This window comes from Bos taurus, chromosome 13 (genome assembly GCF_002263795.3).
Source record: "Bos taurus isolate L1 Dominette 01449 registration number 42190680 breed Hereford chromosome 13, ARS-UCD2.0, whole genome shotgun sequence".
Lineage (NCBI taxonomy): Eukaryota > Metazoa > Chordata > Mammalia > Artiodactyla > Bovidae > Bos > Bos taurus.
In genome coordinates this window covers 17,996,624-18,015,740 of record NC_037340.1, presented here as the reverse complement: position 1 = coordinate 18,015,740, position 19,117 = coordinate 17,996,624, and the positions used below count along the sequence as shown (strand labels likewise).

The 19,117-nt window shown below is 43.9% G+C and overlaps 1 protein-coding gene across 4 annotated transcripts in view; it reads left to right on the top strand.

Annotated features, from left to right (window-relative positions):
• APBB1IP (amyloid beta precursor protein binding family B member 1 interacting protein) overlaps positions 1–19,117 on the top strand; it is a 74,668-nt gene that overhangs the window by 50,684 nt on the left and 4,867 nt on the right. For all 4 annotated transcript variants that reach the window (NM_001034593.2, XM_059892684.1, XM_015473992.3 and 1 more), the window contains 5 exons: positions 5,968–6,054; positions 7,556–7,699; positions 9,704–9,814; positions 14,610–14,708; positions 15,464–15,578. In NM_001034593.2, the coding sequence (NP_001029765.1) occupies positions 5,968–6,054; positions 7,556–7,699; positions 9,704–9,814; positions 14,610–14,708; positions 15,464–15,578 (556 nt within the window). The remainder of the gene's footprint in view (positions 1–5,967; positions 6,055–7,555; positions 7,700–9,703; positions 9,815–14,609; positions 14,709–15,463; positions 15,579–19,117) is intronic.

Below are 19,117 nucleotides of genomic sequence, written 5' to 3'. Positions count from 1 at the left end.
TCACAGGGTGGTCTGCTCCTCCTAAAAAAATGCCAGGTGTTCACATGAACACATGAACCTCAGCTGTAACCCAAAGAGTTTTCTTTTCCCAGCTGTGCCTACATGTAGCCCCCACTGTGCGAAGACCAGTGGGGCCCAAAAAAAAATCAGAAGTGTGAGGCCTGGGGTCTGTGTCTGGAGAGGGTGACCCACCTTGGTATTAACATTAGCCGACCTTCTTGCCAGGAGCCCCGAAGAATGTCTTTTTCAGAGAATGTGTTGTGAAAACAAATTAAGGCCACCTGCTTGCTGTATTGCTGTTCATTTCTTTTTATAAACATCTTTTATGTTTCTGACTTCAAAATTAATATCAATTTATTGGAAAAAAACTGAAAAGTAGAAGAAAGGAAATTTAAGTATTCCCACAGTTCAGTGATCATCACTATTGATACTTCAGGCAATTTTCGTTCCATTGTTCTGTTTCTTAACCGAAATTTGGTAGTGGTGGTGGTTTATTTAGTTGCATAAGTAAGAAGCAGAGACGGAACCAGAATGGCATGCTTCCCCCTGGGTGCAGAAGGGCACCAACCGCCATGGGGGAAAATGACCTCATGGTCTCTCCCCTCCTTTCCAGCCTTTCTCTCCTGCCAAGGTTCATCTCTGACCATCTGGGACCAGGCCCAGCTGGAAGGAGAGTCATACAGGCATCACATTTACAACTTATAGAAGGGGCTTTTATTTTATTTTTTATTGATTGATTTTACTTATTTGGCTACCCTGGGCCTTAGTTGCAGCACTAAGGATCTTAGTTGCAGCAAGATCTTTAGTTGTGGCATGCAGGCTTTCAGTTGCAGCATATGCACTATCCCTGACCAGGGATCAAACCCGGGCCTCCTGCTTTGGAAGGGTGGAATCTTAACTTCTCGAGCACCAGGGAAGTCCCTGGGAGGGGCTTCTCCTTTAAAACAAAGTCTTCTCTCGACTTCAGTGCCCAGAGCCCCTGCCCAGCCATCATGGGCGTGTGTATCAGTCAGGGTTGTGAACACAACCTGAGGGTCCCAGTGGCTTCTAGCAGCAGGTATCTCCTCTCTCCAGGGCCTGCAGGTCAGCAGGTCCTCTGTCCCTGGCTCTACAGTGTGAGTCAGATCACGAGAGTTCCACATGCCTCTTACTGTCCTTAGACCAGCAGCCACCTGTGAAACACTCTCCTCCTGGTGAAGGGCAAGCGTGCTGGAGAAGCCGTGGAAAAACACCCTGCCAACTCTCAGGCCCTCTGCTCCCATGGACCCACATCCTGTTCTCCCACCCACATTCTGCTGGCCCACGCAAGTCACGTGGCCAAAGCAAGCATAAGGTGGCCAGGATGTGCGCTCCAGCCATCCCGGGGGGTGGGCACTGCACAGTCGCCAGGTGACAGGCATCACTGAATTCTGACACAGGATGGAAGAGAGCTTGGGGTGATGGGCTGGGCTGCATCAGCTGCGCCCCAGTTCTAGCCAGGCTGGTTGTTCAGCAGTGCCCCAAAGATAACCCAGTATAATTTTTAAAATTTTGTTAAATTTTTTTAATTTTTTTAAATTTTGTTAATTTATAACATTGTGTTAGATTCAAGTGTACAGGAAAGTGATTTGGTCATACACACACACACACATATATATTCTTTTTCAGATAATTTTCCATTACAGGTAATACAAGATACTGCGTAGCATTACCGAGCTATACAGTAGGTCCTTGTTGTTCTCCTCTTTTATATATAGCAGTGTGTGTATGTTAATCCCAGGCTACGACTTTCTCTCTCCCCTTGCCCCCACTCTCCCCTTGGTAACCATAAACTGGTTTTCTGTGTCCGTGAATCTGTTAATATTTCTGTTTTGTAGATAAGTTCACTTGTATCATTATTTTAGATTCCACATATAAATAATACATGATATTTCTTTCTCGTCTGATTTATGTAATATGATCATCTCTGGGTCCATCCATGTTGCTGCAAATGGCATTATTTCATTCTTTTATGGCTTAGTGGTATTCCATTGTATGTATATACCACATCTTCTTTATCTGTTCATCTGTCCATGGACATTTAGTTTGCTTCAAAGAGCCCCAGTGTTTAACCACCTCTGGGCCTTTGTCCACGCTGTTCCTCCTGCCCTGAATGCTCTATTTCTTTCTTTTCCTCTATCTGAATATAAACATCTTTCAAGTTACAACTTACACCTCCTCTGTGAAGTCTTCCTTGATCATCTCAGCCCACAGTAATTTCCTCCTCTCTGCAAACCTACAGAACTTGGCTCATTTTTAATTTGTGCAGTCTTATACAGCTCCCCCATCTATAGATATATAGCCATCTACTTACATTTATCTTCTCAGTGTGATAAAATGATTCTTAAAACAGGGATATTTTACATGTGAAAAGTACAAATATTTACTCATGGATTGGTAAGTGTTTGCTTGATTTATTCATTATCCCAACAAGGTGATTTTAAACAATGGATTTGCCGTTTCTTTCCTATCCTGCTGCTCTCAAAGCCTGCATTTTCAGAAGCTGTGAGAAAGAGGGGCGGACTGCAGCTGAAAGTCTCATTTCCCATTTTAAAGTTCATTTTTCAGCTCAGATTGTCCCTAACAGATAATGGATTAACTATTAAGTTCTGCCACTTGCTACAGAGCCCCCCAAATTCTCACCCAAGAGCAGTCAGTCCTTGTAAGGATTGCCCTGCATGATCTCCAGCTTGGAATTTCATTAAAGCCAAAGCATAGTATAGTACTACCACCTGGAAGGGGAAAAGGTATTCAGAAGCTGAAAAAGTGAGAGGGGTCTCAGAAAAGATTATGGCTTCACAATACCCTAATAAAATGAGACCCTTCGTAGTTCATAATGGAAAAGGAAATGGTAATCCACTCCAGTATCCTTGCCTGGAAAATCTCATGGACAGAGGAGCCTGGTGGGCTGCAGCCCATGGGGTCGCAAAGAGTCGGGCACGACTGAGCTACTAACACTTACTATAGTTTAGAAAGGCTCTTTCCCTGTCTGTCCTGCAGAGGGCGAAACATGCTCTCCTTTTCTCAAATGATGACGACCCACACACGCTCTGCAGTCTTCCTCTTGTTCCTCTCCCTTCTTTCAATGCATACATGATCACATTTTTCCAGGGCCCTAAAGCAAGTGTCCTTGCTAGCACCACACTCTGTATTCATTGTCAGGGCTAAGTTATCACGTTTTTTTTAATTTTGGTGACATACACATAACACGGGGTTTACCATTTTAGTCACTTTTTGGTGTGCAGTTCAGTGGTGGTAAGTCCATCCACTCTGCCACACTGGATTCTTTCCTGTGGTGTTGAGAGCAGTTTAATACTGAGAAAGATCATGACAAATTCAAAGCTCTGGCACTAATTGTTCTTGGGCAGTCACTTATCTGTTTCCTTATCTGTGAAATAGCAGTCACACCTACATTGTGGGGTTGCTGTGAGGATGAAATGAAAAGTGTACCTGTAAAGTCTTAGTATAGAGTTAGGGCAGGTGGTATATGCTCCATATTACATTAATCACAGTCTGCAAGCCAAATACATAAAATTAGAATAATTTCCAAACCCTATAGAATAACCAGTACTTTGGCCACCTCATGCGAAGAGTTGACTCATTGGAAAAGACTCTGATGCTGGGAGGGATTGAGGGCAGGAGAAGAAGGGGACGACAGAGGATGAGATGGCTGGATGGCATCACTGACTCGATGGACGTGGGTCTGAGTGAACTCCGGGAGTTGGTGACGGACAGGGAGGCCTGGTGTGCTGCGATTCGTGGGGTCTCAAAGAATCGGACATGACTGAGCGACTGAACTGAACTGAACTGAACTGATAGAATAACCACACTAATTCACAATATGCTATCCTTTGAAATAATACATAAAAATTTGTCTTTAAAAATGCATTAAAAGATAATTCAAGGATATCAACCTTGAACATTGCCTGGAAGGACTGATGCTGAAGCTGAAGCTCCAATACTTTGGCCACCTGATGAGAAGAGCCTACTGATTGGAAAAGATCCTGATGCTGGGCAAGATTGAGGGCAGGAGGAGAAGGGGGCGACAGAGGAGTGAGATGGTTGGATGGCATCACCGACTCGATGGACATGAGTTTGAGCAAACTTGGGGAGATAGTGAAGGACAGGGAAGCCTGGTATGCTGCAATTCATGGGATCACAAACAGTCGAAAATGACTGAGTGACTGAACAACACAGAAAGATAATTCAGTAAGATTTATGGAAGGAGTTGTACCTGGCTTATTTCCTCTGGTAACAGTTTGTCATCGTGGTACATTGTATTTCTAGGAGATCTCCTAATTCTGCAAAGTTTGCTTTGCAGTTTGCCTCCTCTTTATTTTCAAACTTCAATGTAAGTAGAAATCATCCAGGAAGTGTGCTGGAATGCAGATTCTCAGGTCCCCTGAGAGTCCACTTCAGTAGGTTGGGGGCCCCGGGAACATGAATTTAACAGAGCACTGGGGTGGTCTGGGGGTCACACTTGGGGAAGCACTCTCATCATGTAAATAAACATTTGTATCTAGACTCAGGAGGCTCCTTAACTTAGTTACTACCCTCCAGGGTTATATGCTGTAGTTTTAATACATTTTTTTTCAGGCATTATTTTATAAACTGTTTCCACCTGCTGTTGCTGCTGCTGCTAAGTCGCTTCAGTCGTGTCCGACTCTGTGCGACCCCATGGACTGCAGCCCACCAGGCTCCCCCGTCCCTGGGATTCTCCAGGCAAGAACACTGGAGTGGGTTGCCATTTCCTTCTCCAGTGCATGAAAGTGAAAAGTGAAAGGGAAGTCGCTCAGTTGTATCCAACTCTTCACGACCCCATGGACTGCAGCCCATCAGGCTCACCCCCCCATGGGCTTTTCCAGACAAGAGGACTGGAGTGGGGTGCCATTGCCTTCTCCGTTGTTTCCACCTAGAAGTCCTTAAATGCTTTAACTATGGTAATGGTTCCGCCTGACATAGTCCACAAGCAGATGTTCCAAAGGGATAATCATGGGAAAGGCGAGGACCCTGCCTCCTCCCTGAGTCAGGAGCTGCTGGAATTAGAGTAGGTTTGGTCTCTCTGCCCTTGAACTGCACTGACCTTCAGTTTCAGGGGTAACTGTGGTGGTAAGAGCCCACACATAAGATACATTTAGCTCTGGTGTTCATTCGCACTGCAGTGCCCTAGCTGTTTAACCTGGCTGAGCTTCAGTGTCCGAACCTGTAAAGTGGAGGGGACTGTCACTTACCTCGCAGCTTTGTCATTAGGATTGGAGGTGGTGTTTGCGAAGCACCTGACTGAAGATATGCCATATAGTAGGTGCTTCCCCCAAATCGTGAGTGCTTCTAAATGGTGGTCTTCCTTGCATTTGCTAAGCTGGTTCTCTTTCCAGAGATGTCCTTTCTGCTTCTCTCTGTCTCTGCAAGTTGCCAAGTAGCAAAGTCTGTGTTTTGACTGACTCATGCAGTTTTTAAAAATTAAAATTGGTTGCCCACACTGATAAAAGTCCAGATTTCACACTTCTCTGGAGAAGCCAGAGTCTCTAGTCCTCAGGGACCCTACATGGTGACCAAGGACCTGGGATCTGGGATGCTCCACTATCCTCCAGTTCTGGGCTTTTCCAAGGGCCCTGGGGTCTCCAGGCTTCCAGCATTTGACATGGAATTCTAGACCATGGTTAAATTAAATGACAGTTGTATCCTTTGCTAGTGTTTTCTCTCTTGTGCTTGTTTCCTCATTGATTATACACCGTGCAGGGAAGGGTAGGTGTTACTTCTGGCCAGTGGGGCAGTGCTCAGCACTTGGTAAGCCCCTCAGTAAGCACTTGGTCGACAGAGACCATATACTGTGGTCCTCAGCTTACCTCCTCCACGTATGTGTCCCTCTCCAGCAAGACTGTGGGTTCTGTGCAGTGGCTACCATGGTGATGAACCCTTACTGATCCTATCTTTTACTATTTTATTTAGAATTTTTACCTGGATAACAAAGGAAAAAAAGAAAACAAGGAAACAAATGAGAAAATGAATGCGAAGAACAAGGAATCCTTGCTTGAGGTAAGATTAATTTTGCAGAGCAGTAGAAAAGAGAGGAATATTAGCTGTATCTTTTTAAACTATTTGCTTCTTAGAATAATGGACGATTGAGAGACACACTGACATTTTAACTTGGGGTTTTAAGATCAAATTATTACTAAATTATAGCTATTTAGATCATTAAACTGGTTCTTGGAGTTGGTTGTTCAAAAGTATTGTTTTAGACAATATAGTTTACTCTTCATGAAGTTGGATTGGTAAGTCTTGACTAAAAGACAATAATCCACATGAAACTCGTCTCTAACATTCCATAGATGTCATTGCTTACATGCTCTTAACAGAAGTCAGGCGTGGCTTCTTTGCAGTGAATTCTCCGGTGCCCCTCCAGCAGGCAGGTGTGGTGGAAAGTTGAGATGGCAGTTGGAGATCTGATCCAAGTTTGGTTCTGCCTGTTGAGATTCATGTGTTATTGGGCGAGTTCAAGAACGTTGGTTTCCTGTATCGTATTGCATTATTACAAAGATTTAGCAAGAGAGTGGAAGCACCATGTGTAAAGTATGGGGCACATGTCTGAGTATCACTCAAGGCTGTATTGCTGAAGTTCATTTGATTCTTTTGAAACTTCAGAATGACTTTTCACATTGCAACTTTGCTAAAAATTGAGGCCCTGGTCCCCGCCTATAATGCAAATACCTGCCAGGCCACAGGTCACAAACGGGCATGGGAGCCCCAGATTTTTGTTGCCCCAACAACATGATGACCTTTTGAATTAGGAGATTTGTGGCTTCTCTTGAAAAGTCAGAAGACCTGGTGACACCTGGGCCCACATTCCCACCCAGAGCCAGTTCACTGATGGCTCATCATGAGGAAAAAACTGTATAACTATGTGGGGTGATAGATGTTAACTGCACTTATGATGGTGATCATTTTGCAATATATACATACATCAAATCATTATGTCATATACCTAAATCTAATGCAATTTTCTATGTCAGCTGTATCTCCATTTAAAAGTATGCCAAAAATAAAATACTAATTTATACATATTTTATGTACAGAATTAATGATAAAAAATTTTCTATTTACTAGCAGTGAAATCATAACTTTTCCACTTACAGGTAAAGGAATAAGTTATATATTTATCTACCTACAGTATCAGAAATAGATTTTATGTAATACTTCCACAATATGTACCAAGATTGTACTCACTACCTTCCTTATGAAGTTGGGGCTGTCAGCACTCTTATTTTGCAAGTAAAGGCACTGAGGTTGAGTCACTTGCTCGGAATCACAGAGCTAAGTGGTCAAGGAGCCTAGAAGTCGAACTCTGGAGCTGAAATTCAGTCACCATGTTCTTCCTGTCTTTTGGCAAATAGTATGCAGTGTCAATATATGCATTCAATTAGAGCTGTAGACAAAATGATTTTTAGCTTGCAGGCTAGCTTGCCACAGTTTATTTCAATGTGAACAAAATGTATGTTTATCTCTGATGGGTTTTATATCATTGGAATCTCAATTTCAGGAGAGTTTCTGTGGAACATCCGTCATTGTGCCAGAACTCGAGGGAGCTCTGTATTTGAAAGAAGATGGGAAGAAATCCTGGAAAAGGCGCTATTTTCTTTTACGAGCTTCTGGAATTTATTATGTCCCCAAAGGAAAGACTAAGGTCAGAAAGAAAAAAAAAAATATGCTTATAAAAAAGGCATTTCATGAAAGTGAAAGTCACTCAGTCGTGTCCAACTCTTTGCAACCCCATGGACTATACAATCCATGGAATTCTCCAGGCCAGAATACTGGAGTGGGTACCCTTTCCCAATACTGGAGTGGGTAGCCTTTCCCTTCTCCAGGGGATCTTCCCAACCCAGGGATCAAACCCAGGTCTCCTGCATTGCAGGCAGATTCTTTTCCAGCTGAGCCGCAAGGGAAGCCCAAGAATACTGGAGTGGGTGGCCTATCCCATCTCCAGTGGATCTTCCCAATGCAGGAATTGAACTGGGGTCTCCTGCACTGAAGGTGGATTGTTTAACAGCTGAGCTACCAGGGAAAAACTAAAGAAATCCTCAGGTGGAAATTTCAGTACTCTGCCTTTTGCTGCGAGATTCATATGATGACAGTGTTTATTCAAATAAATATACTTTTAGGATAGAGTTTCAGAAATCCTTCTGAATCTTTCAGTTGCTTTCTTTTAAAGGTAAAGAAATCTATCTACTTTAAAAATCAGGTCTCAGAAATTATGACCAAAGCATTTCTCTAAAGATTAATTCATTTTTTAACATATTGATTTCAGAGGACTTTTTCCCCTCCCTTTTTACTCTATTGTTCTGTAGGCATAAGAGTAAGACTTCTTTTACCTGGAATCATACATCTGGGTATAGCCAAATTGGGGGACAGTTTAGCAAGATCTAGGCAAATGTAAAAGGGAATGCCCCTTCAAAGGCCGGCTCCATGTTTAGCAATCTATCCCACAGAGTATTTTTAAGTATTTTTTGTAATAGCAAGATATTAAAATAACCTCTGGTCCTCTATAGTAGGATGATTGAATAAATAATTACATCTCTACAGTGTAATGTTATGCAGCTATACAATGCGATATTGCCTTTCATACATCCTGACATAGACTCCAAGATATAATGTTAAGAAAAAGAATAAATTCATGAAAAAATATTAAGAGTAAGATCTCATATATATTTTTAAAATTTTATATGTGAATATGTCTACACATACATAGGCATATAAATATATTCCCAAAAACATTTGGAAGAATCTCTTCTCTGGAGAAGAGAAATGAAATGAGAAGAGAAGAGTGAAGGAAGATTTTCATTTTTCTTTTAAATATATATTTATATTTATCTTTAAATAGAAGTATATATATATTTTTAAATTATGAAGAATGCTTTATTTTTCTAATTAAAAATACTAAAACTTTGAAAATCCAGAAGAAAAGCTCTCACAAGAAAAAAATGTACTGCCATATATAAAAGAATAATTGTGCATTGAGATGTAGTAATTCTGCCCTTTATTTTTTATTGATTAAAAAAGAGAAGGTAAGGGGGGAAGTAATAGGACAGATTTGTAGTTGATGTGTCACCAATATGTAGATTAGAGGTCTCACGATGTGTGTTATACGTAAGGAGAGGATTCTGTTTCCATAGCAACACTGCCAACCCTAAAGAGATGGCATGCAAGGAATCTTTTCTCCTCAAGAAGAGATGCATGAAGTGTGTGCTGATTTTCTGAGCATCAAATACCACTCATTGTTCATCCACGAGGGACTTTTGTCCTAAATGCTCAGTCAGAAATCCATCAGTGACTTAGAATGGCAAAAGCCAAAATAAAACGTCTGACAAGGTGCTCAGTCACTGTGTCTGGACCACATCAATACAGTAATGATGTCTCCAGGTCAGCCAGTCGTCTCTAGGGGTCCATGTGAGGAGCTAGGACAGCAGTGTAATCTTTTGCTCCACCTGTGGCACGCTGTTCTGCCTTAGATGTGCTCTTTCACTTCTTAAAATGTAGGCCTGGCTTTTAGAAGACTACATGGTAAATGCTTAAGTAACACCTGAAATTCTGTATTTTTCTACTAAAATGTAACCCTTCATTGTGCCGTGAACAACCTTGGGAAAACATTACCTGTCAGCTAGGTTGAGGTTATTTTTTCCTTCTCTTTCAGACATCTCGAGATCTGGCCTGTTTTATACAGTTTGAAAATGTCAACATTTACTATGGGATTCAGTGTAAAATGAAATACAAAGCACCCACTGACTACTGCTTTGTTCTAAAGGTAGGTTTTAAGTCCTTACCTTAGATCTGTAAGCAGTTTGAATCAGTTATTTCCTTTTTAGAAATGTTCAGTGTTATATAGTTAACTACAAGTATAACATAAGAAGCTTTTTGTTGTAAACCAAAGTAGGAAAGGAGAAAGCATTTCTACCCTATTCAGATCATTTTCCCCAAAGTCTGTTATTGAGTCTAAAACTTTCAAGTTAGCCTGTCTGGATTTCTTCTCATCTTATGAGAATAAAAGCTCTACATTTTGGACAGATTTTATTTTTAATTTTATTGACAAAATGATTGATTGTTCAGTTCTTTATCAGGTCCTTATTCCATTGTAAGATATTTTGAGAAATGAGAAAGTTGACAAGACTTCCTAGAAAAATATAGAAAATAGAAAAAAAATCTTTTTCTAAAAATAGTATTAGTGGGTCTTGAAACTTTTTAAAGTGCACATTATCAAAAGACAGTATGTATTATCAGATGTCTGGTAAGGTTGACATTAGCACCATATTTTGGAAGGTTGGGCAGAAGTAACTTTTCTCTGCCAAATGTAACAACTGACTCCTAGAAATGGACTCAAGGAATATATGGAGCTCCTCTGGCCATGTCATTGCCTCCAACACCACAGATTCCCCTTCACAAGTTCACACCAGAAAAACTCAGGTTATCTCATTCCATTCGGCTCGGGTGCAAGGCTGTGTGCAGAATTTGTTTTTTTCCTGCAAATATACTTTATTATTTTTTATTAAATTATAAACATTGCTGTGCAATGTTAATTTATATAAATTACAGGCGTACAATATAGTGATTCACCATTTTTAAAGGTTATACTCCACTTACAGTAATAAAATCCTGGCATAGAAAGGGCCATGAGAACAGCAGCAAACACATTATACATCGCATCTGCAATGCAGTGATTTAAGCACTTTTCATATGTTAATGAATAGATGAATTCATTTAATCCTTTATCAGCCTTCTGTGGTAAGAACCCAGTTCTCCCTAGTTTGATTTCTGTATTTATTTTTGGCTGTGCTGGGTCTTCCTTGCCACGCACGGGCTTTCTCTAGTTGCGGAGAGCGAAGGCTACTCTCTAGTTATGGCGCACGGGCTTTCTCTAGTTGCGGAGAGCGAAGGCTACTCTCTAGTTATGGCGCACGGGCTTCTCGTGTGGTGACTTCTCGTGTTGCGGCTCCCAGGTTCTAGAGCACACAGGCTCAGTAGTTCTGGTGCACAGGCTTAGCTGCTCCATGGCATGTGGGATCCTTCTGGACCAGGGATCGAACCTGTGTCTCCTACAATGGCAGATGGATTCTTTACCACTGAGCCACCAGGCAAGCCTCTCTCCGTAGTTTGTAGATGTGGAATCTGGGCACAGAGACTCTCAGCCAGGAACTAGCTGAACCAGGATGAGAAGCCAAGGCGGGGAGGGCGGTGTGAGGAGGCTATTCTCTCAGACACTGTTAGCTGGCACACAAAATCTCTTCTCAGCCTCCCCTAACCCCAGCCCCAGCTGCTCTTGAACTGTGTTTTCACTGTGTTGCTGTCAGCCCTCGGGGCCCTCGTTTGCAACCCTGAGACTCAGAACTTAAGAACGCAGAGACCCTCCTTTGCACATGGGCATCCCGATGCCTGCACAGCATAAGAATGTCTTCTGGCTCTAAGCATCAACAGTCAGGGCTTCTCTGCTGGTGATGAAATACGCTTCAGAGCAGACAAATATAATGAAAGTTGTCAGAAGGGCCCATAAACCCATGGCCAGAGGCTGTAACAGAGATTTTCAGCAAGAGAAAGCAGAGATCTCGGACCTAGAGGGCTCCAGGCTGAGGATTTAGACCCAGTGAGCCGGGTGGGAATGTGGTTTCTAGTGCTGACTCACAAACTTGGGACTAGGTCCCAGGATCATGTGTTGAACTATCTGGCCTGGGACGTGGGCACCCTGGGCTGCACTGAGAATGGCGATGCTGAGACCCAGCAGAGGGCCTCCCACAGACGGGGCCAAGGGCTCTGAGGTGGAGAAAAATGCAGGTCTGATGATTCGAGAACAAACAAGAATCAGAATAAACAAACAACCCACCAGGAACATGCATTTCCCTTTTCTCAAATGATGATGACAGATTCTGTTCTAAAGCCAGGTTCCTTATGGGCAGTCGCCCTGCTCGTTTTGCGCTTAGGCACACTTCTCACTTCCTTCCCAAAATGCTGGGAATTTTTATGCATTTGCTAAGTAGAAGGGTCAGTCATCCTTTGGAGAACTTACTTTTTTTTTTTACAAACATTTTGGTCATTCATTTCCCTTTCTGTCCACTCTGGAGGGCAGAAGAAACTCTGGATATGCACATATTTCATGAGGTGAGCAGATTGACAGAATTCAGAGCATATGCACATACATTGCAGAAAGGGTTCAGGATTAGAGTAGCATGTTAAGAGATCGTGTGAGTCCACAGACACCCACAGGCTGAGAAGTTCAACCCAGGAGCTTCTTACTCAGGATGAACCTGTGGATTACGACCATCCATGGAGGGTGCTGCCAGGAACATGGGAGTTTGAGTCCTGGCTCTGTTTCCTGGCACAGTGTCAAGACTCTCTAAGCTTCACTGCCCTCTGCTAAGAAGTGGAAATAACACTTCCCGTGCAGATTAAACCATCTCTGCCCGTAAGACTATTAGTGCAATGTTGACAGACATAACCAGTGAGCAAGAATTGGAGTCATTCTTATTGCACTCTAGTACCAGTTAAACATGTCTGTTGACCAGCATTTCTCAAACTTGAGACTGCATGGGGCTCACCTGGAGAGCTGTTAAGACAGATGGTTGGGCCCCCAGAGCTTCTGATTCTGTGTGTCTAGGATCTGGCCCAGGAGTTTGCACGTCCACCAAGCTTCCAGGTTCTTATCTGCCTCTTCCTTCCACATCTGTCACCTTTTCAAAGAACCCTTCTCTGTTTTCCAACTTTTGCTTCAGACTTTACCATGTCATTGAGTGATCATGCATTTGTTTACATACATCTCCCTCACCAACACCCCAGCCACCACTTCCTAAGTACGATGTGAACCACTCTTCCTCATCTCTGCCTAACCACCCAGAGGTATCTACTGGACGCACGAGCCCTTGGTTCTCATTAGGGTTCTGCCTCTCAGTGTGACCTTGGATACATAGCTTAACCTCTCTGGTCTCCCACTGTTTCGAGGATCCGTAAGATCCCTTTGGACAAGGGTCTGCAGCTGCCCTGACCTTTGTGTGCTGCATGGCATGTCTGCGGGAGCTTCTCCCTTTCTGTGGTCAGGAGCAACCAAACCAATGGCAGAAGAGGCTGGCCAGTGGCATGGAACTGGCATTTTTCCTTAAACTTCTTTGCAAATATTTTCGGGCCAGAAGCTCAAGGGAGTAAACGCCTTGGCAGGGTCCCAAGACATGACAGAGGATTAAGCCCAGGGACTTGCTGAGTGATGTCCTGGGAGCCTGTGGGGTTCCTGCCTTGATGGGGGAGCCAGAAGGGAGCCTTGAGCCCACCGGGCAGCTCGTCTTAGAATCATAAAATCTGAGGCTTACAAGTGATCTTTGAGGTCATCTTCAAGATCACCTGATGTTTAATTCTCCTGTATCCAATCCTGGTATGCTTGTGATATGAGGAAGTTGGTGAGATGCACCCCACTCATGTTGGGGAGAATTAACCAAAGTCTGTACATCAACCTCTTCATCACAGGAGGAGCGGTGGTTAGAACTCAAGGTCAAGTATTCTTGCCTGTGTTTCGTGCTCAGTAGCCTCTGTGTTTAAAGGAAGAACCACAGTTTACTCTGGATGAACACACTTAAGAGATTGTTGATAGTGCTGTTTAAGTGGATCCCTCTACCCAGACAGTTGCTTCCTGCCTTTCACTCCAAGCACAAATGATTCACAGTCTGCTCCTGGGAACCCAGCTTTCCTGTCACATGACATGCATGTACACACACACACACAAACAAATTTTAATACGCCAAGCCCAAGGTCACAAAAACCAACTTTTTTAATTCCTCCAGGGGAAAAAAAAATAGCTGTTTTCTAAGAACAATTATAAACATCAGATTGCTGGAGACACCCATGTTTTGCCCCTCTTACACAAGGGCCAGACCAGAAAGTTCTGTTCTGGTTCAGTTGGAAAGTTTGGTTGGAAGTCAGGGAGCTGTGTTTCTGGTGCTGAAAGACAAGAACATTCTGTATGACCTTGGACCTTGAACACTCCATCCCCTTTGCACCTGCCCATCACTGCTCTCTTTGACCGGGAGCTCCTGGAAGGCCCGGGTGACCCCCTAGTGCAACACCCAGCTCACTGCCACTTAAAGTTAGACAGAAATATTCCTTCTCTGGGCCATCCATGTGGGGAAGAGATGACAGAAGACAGGGCAAAACCCTGAATTCCTCGTAGCAGAAATAACCCTAGGCCTGCATGAGCGTCACAAAAGCATTGATTCCTTGACATGAGAATTACAGCACGTAAGTTCCCTTATCTGATAAATGGAGAAGTGATTTGGATTTCTTGTAGGGCTAGAAGCATGAAAGATGTGAAGGTTTCCAGATGTTAAAAAAGCAGGAATGGACATGACTGTTGATAATATAGTAAAAAGTGCTTGTGATAAATCATGTCAATTCTTTACAAATTTAGCCTCTATAAAAAGTACCCCTATTCCTAATTCTAAAATTGCTGCCAGTGATTTTGGCCACCATCTCAGGAAATTTCAGACGCTGTGAGAATTTTCTAAACATTTTTTGAAAGGTGCTAATTTGTGAAGAGTTTACAAATGGTCTTTGGAATGACTCTTTTCCAGCATCCCCAGATTCAGAAGGAGTCCCAGTATATCAAGTATCTGTGCTGTGATGATGCCAGAGCGCTAAGCCAGTGGGTCACGGGAATCAGGATCGCCAAGGTGAGAGAATGGGTGGGCCCACCCGACCTTGAATTTGCCAGCTAGCCTGGCAAATTGACGTGGGTCCAATCTTTGTGTTACTCGGAAACAGCTGATTCATTCTTTTTTTTTTTGGCTGCACAAGATCTTAGTTGTGGCCTGTGGGATCTAGTTCCCTGACCGGGGATCAAACCCAGGCCCCCTGAACTGGGAGCTCAGAGTCTTAACCGCTAGACCACGAGGAAAGTCCCAGCACCTGATCCATTCTCACTAAGTCAGTGTCATTAATGGATCAATGCCACCACTATCACCTCGTTTGTTTGCCCATTGGTTTTTTATTGAGTTAAGTGGGAGTGGTTGACACATGGACCTTTCCCATGACCTGAGAAGCAGGGATTTATTTTCACATGAGCCATTGCAGATATTGATTTCTGGAGAGCTTTGCAAGTGTTATGCGTAATAAAGAAACATGAGATACAAACAATGGCAAAATTACATAGAGACATGTGTCATCACATTGCAGAGCTAAAGCTCCCTTCGCGTGGGGAGGTACAAATATTACCTGATTTTGCTAATCTGGAATATTATTTCACATATGAAAACATGGTTTGTAGATTTTTCTTTTTAATGGAAATACTTCTACTACAAGTATATCAGGAAAGGAGTAAAACAAATAGTCACGAGGTCCTCTTTTCCCTGAATTTGTAGATTGCAGTGGAGTGCAGAGTTTGGGATAAATGGATTGCTCTGTTGCTTCTTTTGTGTTCTCTCTCTAGTATGGCAAGACGCTCTATGATAACTATCAGCGGGCCATGGCCAGGGCAGGGCTTGCCTCTCGGTGGACCAACCTGGGCACAGTCAACGCAGCGCCACCAGCCCCGCCTTCCACAGGTACCACGCGGGGGGGAGATTCTGACACCCGTTCCAAGCTCAGAGCTTGTGCTCAACTGGAAGATACGCAGTTGGATGCCAGAATCCCAGGACAAAGACCAGACCTGGATGCATTATTATGCCATTCTCTCCCACTTTCTCTCCTGCTCTACTGTGTCCTTCTCATCAACACCGATCCCTTCTTCAAAGAAACAAATTTAAAACCCTCCTATGACTCTAAATCCCCCTCCTGCTCCATCGGACAAGTAGACTATTCTAAAGAGTGGACTGTATTTGCTGTCTCTGTTATTCTACTTCCTGTTCACTCCCCAGGGCTTCCCAGGTGGCTCAGTGGTAAAGAATCTGCCTGCCAATGCAGGAGACCTGGGTTCAGTCACTGGGCTGGGAAGATCCTGTGGAGAAGGAAATGGCAACCCACTCCAGTATTCTTGCCAGGGAAATCCTCTGGATAGAGGAGGCTGGCAGGCTACAGTCCATGGGGTCGCAAAAGAGTGAGACACGACTTAGTGTGGAAACAGCAATGACTGTTCACTCTTCATAACCATTTCAGTCAGGCTCCTGCCTCTAGTACATCATGGAAAATGCTCTTGCTAAATCAAACTACTATAGACTCCTCTTTTTTTTTTTAATTTAAACTTCCCAGCTATCCCCCCACAGCATGGGGATCTCAGTTCCCCTACCAGGGATCAAACCCCAGCCCCCTGCATTGGCCGTGTAGAGTCTTAACTTCTGGACCACCAAGGAAATCCCATAAACCCTTCCTTCTAGCTGACCTTTCAGCAACCCCAACACAACTGACCACTCCTCCTGGAGCCAACCCCTTTTCTGGGGTATTACTCCAAGTCCCACACCCGACCTTAACTTCTCTAGCCACCCTTTTTCAACGCGCTCTTTATTAGAGCAGGTTTATTCTTCTTCTACCCCAACTTAAATTACTCAAGGCCGAGTCAATCCTAACCCTACTCTCATACTATCTCCCTAAGTGATCTGATCTACCCCCCAGCACTGTCTACACGTTGACCCCTGTAACTACATAAATCCAATCCAGGCTTCTCTGTTGACCTTCAAACCCATGTATCCAACTGTCTGCTCAGTGGCTTCATCTGAATGCACCCCAGACCTCAAACTCAACATCTGTAAAACTGAGCCCATCCTCTTCCTCTCCCGACTTGCTCCCCCGTGATTGTTCTGTTCCCACAAATAACATCATCATCTGCCCAATTACTCCTGCAGGAAACATGCAAGAAAAGCTCATTGTTGTCAATCGTGTCTGACTCTTTGCAACCCCATGGACTACAGCATGCCATGCTTCCCTGTCCTTCACTGTCTCCCACAGTTTGCTCAAATTTATGTCCATTGAATCGGTGATGCTATATAATCATCTTGTCCTCTGTCCTCCCCTTCTCCTCCTGCTTTCAATCTTTCCCAGCATCAGGGTCTTTTCCAGTGAGTCTGCTCTTCACATCAGGTGGCCAAAGTATTGGAGCTTCAGCTTCAGCATCAGTCCTTCCAATGAATATTCAGGGTTAACTTCCCAAAGGAGTGATTGGTCTCCTTGCAGTCCAAAGGACACTCAAGAGTCTTTTCCAGCACCACAATTTGAAAGCATCAATTCTTCGGCATTCAGCTTTCTTTATAGTCCAGCTCTCACATCCGTACATGACTACTGGAAAAACCATAGCTTTTGACTAAGAAAAGCTCATTCACCTTCAAATCCAGTCACTCCTCAATCTTGTTGATTCTACCTTCTGAGTATTGGTCAAATCTGTCCGTGCCTGTCTGTCTCTATTGCCATCAAATCCAGACTGCCACCATCTTCACGTGGCCCCACAGGCTGGTGCTCCAGTCCTCCCGACGCTTTCTGCTGCTCTCAGATAAGTCCCCGGTCCCCAGCAAGGCCACCAGAACCTGCATGAAATGAGCCTCGCACATTTCACCTCTTTCCCCACCTGTCTTCCTGTTCCTGTCACAAAACCCATCTGTTGTTTTTTTTCCCAATTTCTCAAAGCCCCAAGCACCCTCCTTTCTTAGGGACTTCACAGATGCTCTTCCTTGTTTATGAGGCTCTTTTCTTTCCCTGGAGAAGGAAATGGCAACCCACTCCAGTATTCTTGCCTGGAGAATCCCATGGACAAAGGAGCCTGCTGGGCTACAGTCCACGGGGTCGCAAAGAGTCGGATGCGACTGATCGACTTCACTTTCACTTTCTTTAACTAGATCTCTTTTTTTTTTTTCATGTTTATTATTTATTATTCATTTGGCTATACCAGGTCTTTAGTTGTATCCTGTGGAATCTTTTCCCATACATACTCCAGGCCAGAATACTGGAGTGGGTAGCTGTTCCCTTCTCCAGTAGATCTTCCCAACCCAGGGATCCAACCCAGGTCTTCTGCACTGCAGGCAGATTCTTTACCAGCTGAGCCACAAGGAAAGCCCAAGAATATGAGAGTGGGTAGCCTTTCCCTTCTCCAGGAGATCTTCCTGACCCAGGAATGAAACCAGGGTCTCCTAAGTGGGATCTTTCAGTGGCCGCATGTGAACTCTTCCCAAGTGGCACTACTAGTAAAGAACCCACCTGCCAATGCAGGAGACATAAGAGATGTGGGTTCGATTCCTGGGTTGGGAAGATCCCCTGGGGGAGGGTATCACAATCTATTCCAGTATTCTTGCCTGGAAAATCCTATGGAAAGAGGAGCCTGGCATGCTATAGTCCATGGGGTTGCAAAGAGTCAGACACGACTGAAGTGACCCAGCACACAGGTGAACTCTTAGCTTCAGCATGTGGGATCTAGTTCTCCGACCAGGAATCGAACCTGCCTCCTCAGCACTGGGCACACAGAGTCTTAGCCACTGCAAGTCCCTGTGGTGCTCTTTCTTTCCTGCAGCTAATTTCTGCCCATTTTTAGATCTCAAATAAATTGTCCTTTGTAGGCCAGTCATAATTAATAATCTGTGTAACTGTTCGTTTACTGTCTGTTACCTCCTCTAGAAACTGAAGGAAACCATGCTGTCAGGGACTGTTTCTGTATGGTCAGTTCAGTCACTCAGTCGTGTCTGACTCTTTGTGACCCCATGGACTGCAGCACGCCAGGCTTCCTGTCTATCACCAACTCCCGGAGCTTGCTCAGACTCCTGTCCATTGAGTTGGTGATGCCATCCAACCATCTCATCCTCTGTTGTCCCCTTTTCCTCCTACCTTCAACCTTTCCCAGCATCAGGGTCTTTTCCATTGAGTGGGTTCTTTGCATCAGGTGGCCAAAGTATTGGAGTTTCACCTTCAGCATCAGTCCTTCCAGTGAATATTCAGGACTGATCTCCTTGCAGTCCAGGGGACTCTCAAGTCTTCTCCAACACCACAGTTCAAAAGCGTCGATTCTTAGGCGCTCAGCTTTCTTTATAGTCCAACTCTCACATCCATAAAGACCACTGGAAAAACCATAGCTTTGACTAGACGGACCTTTGTCGGCAAAGTAATGTCTCTGCTTTTTAATTTGGTGTCTAGGTTGGTCATAGCTTTTCCTCCAAGGAGCAAGCGTCTT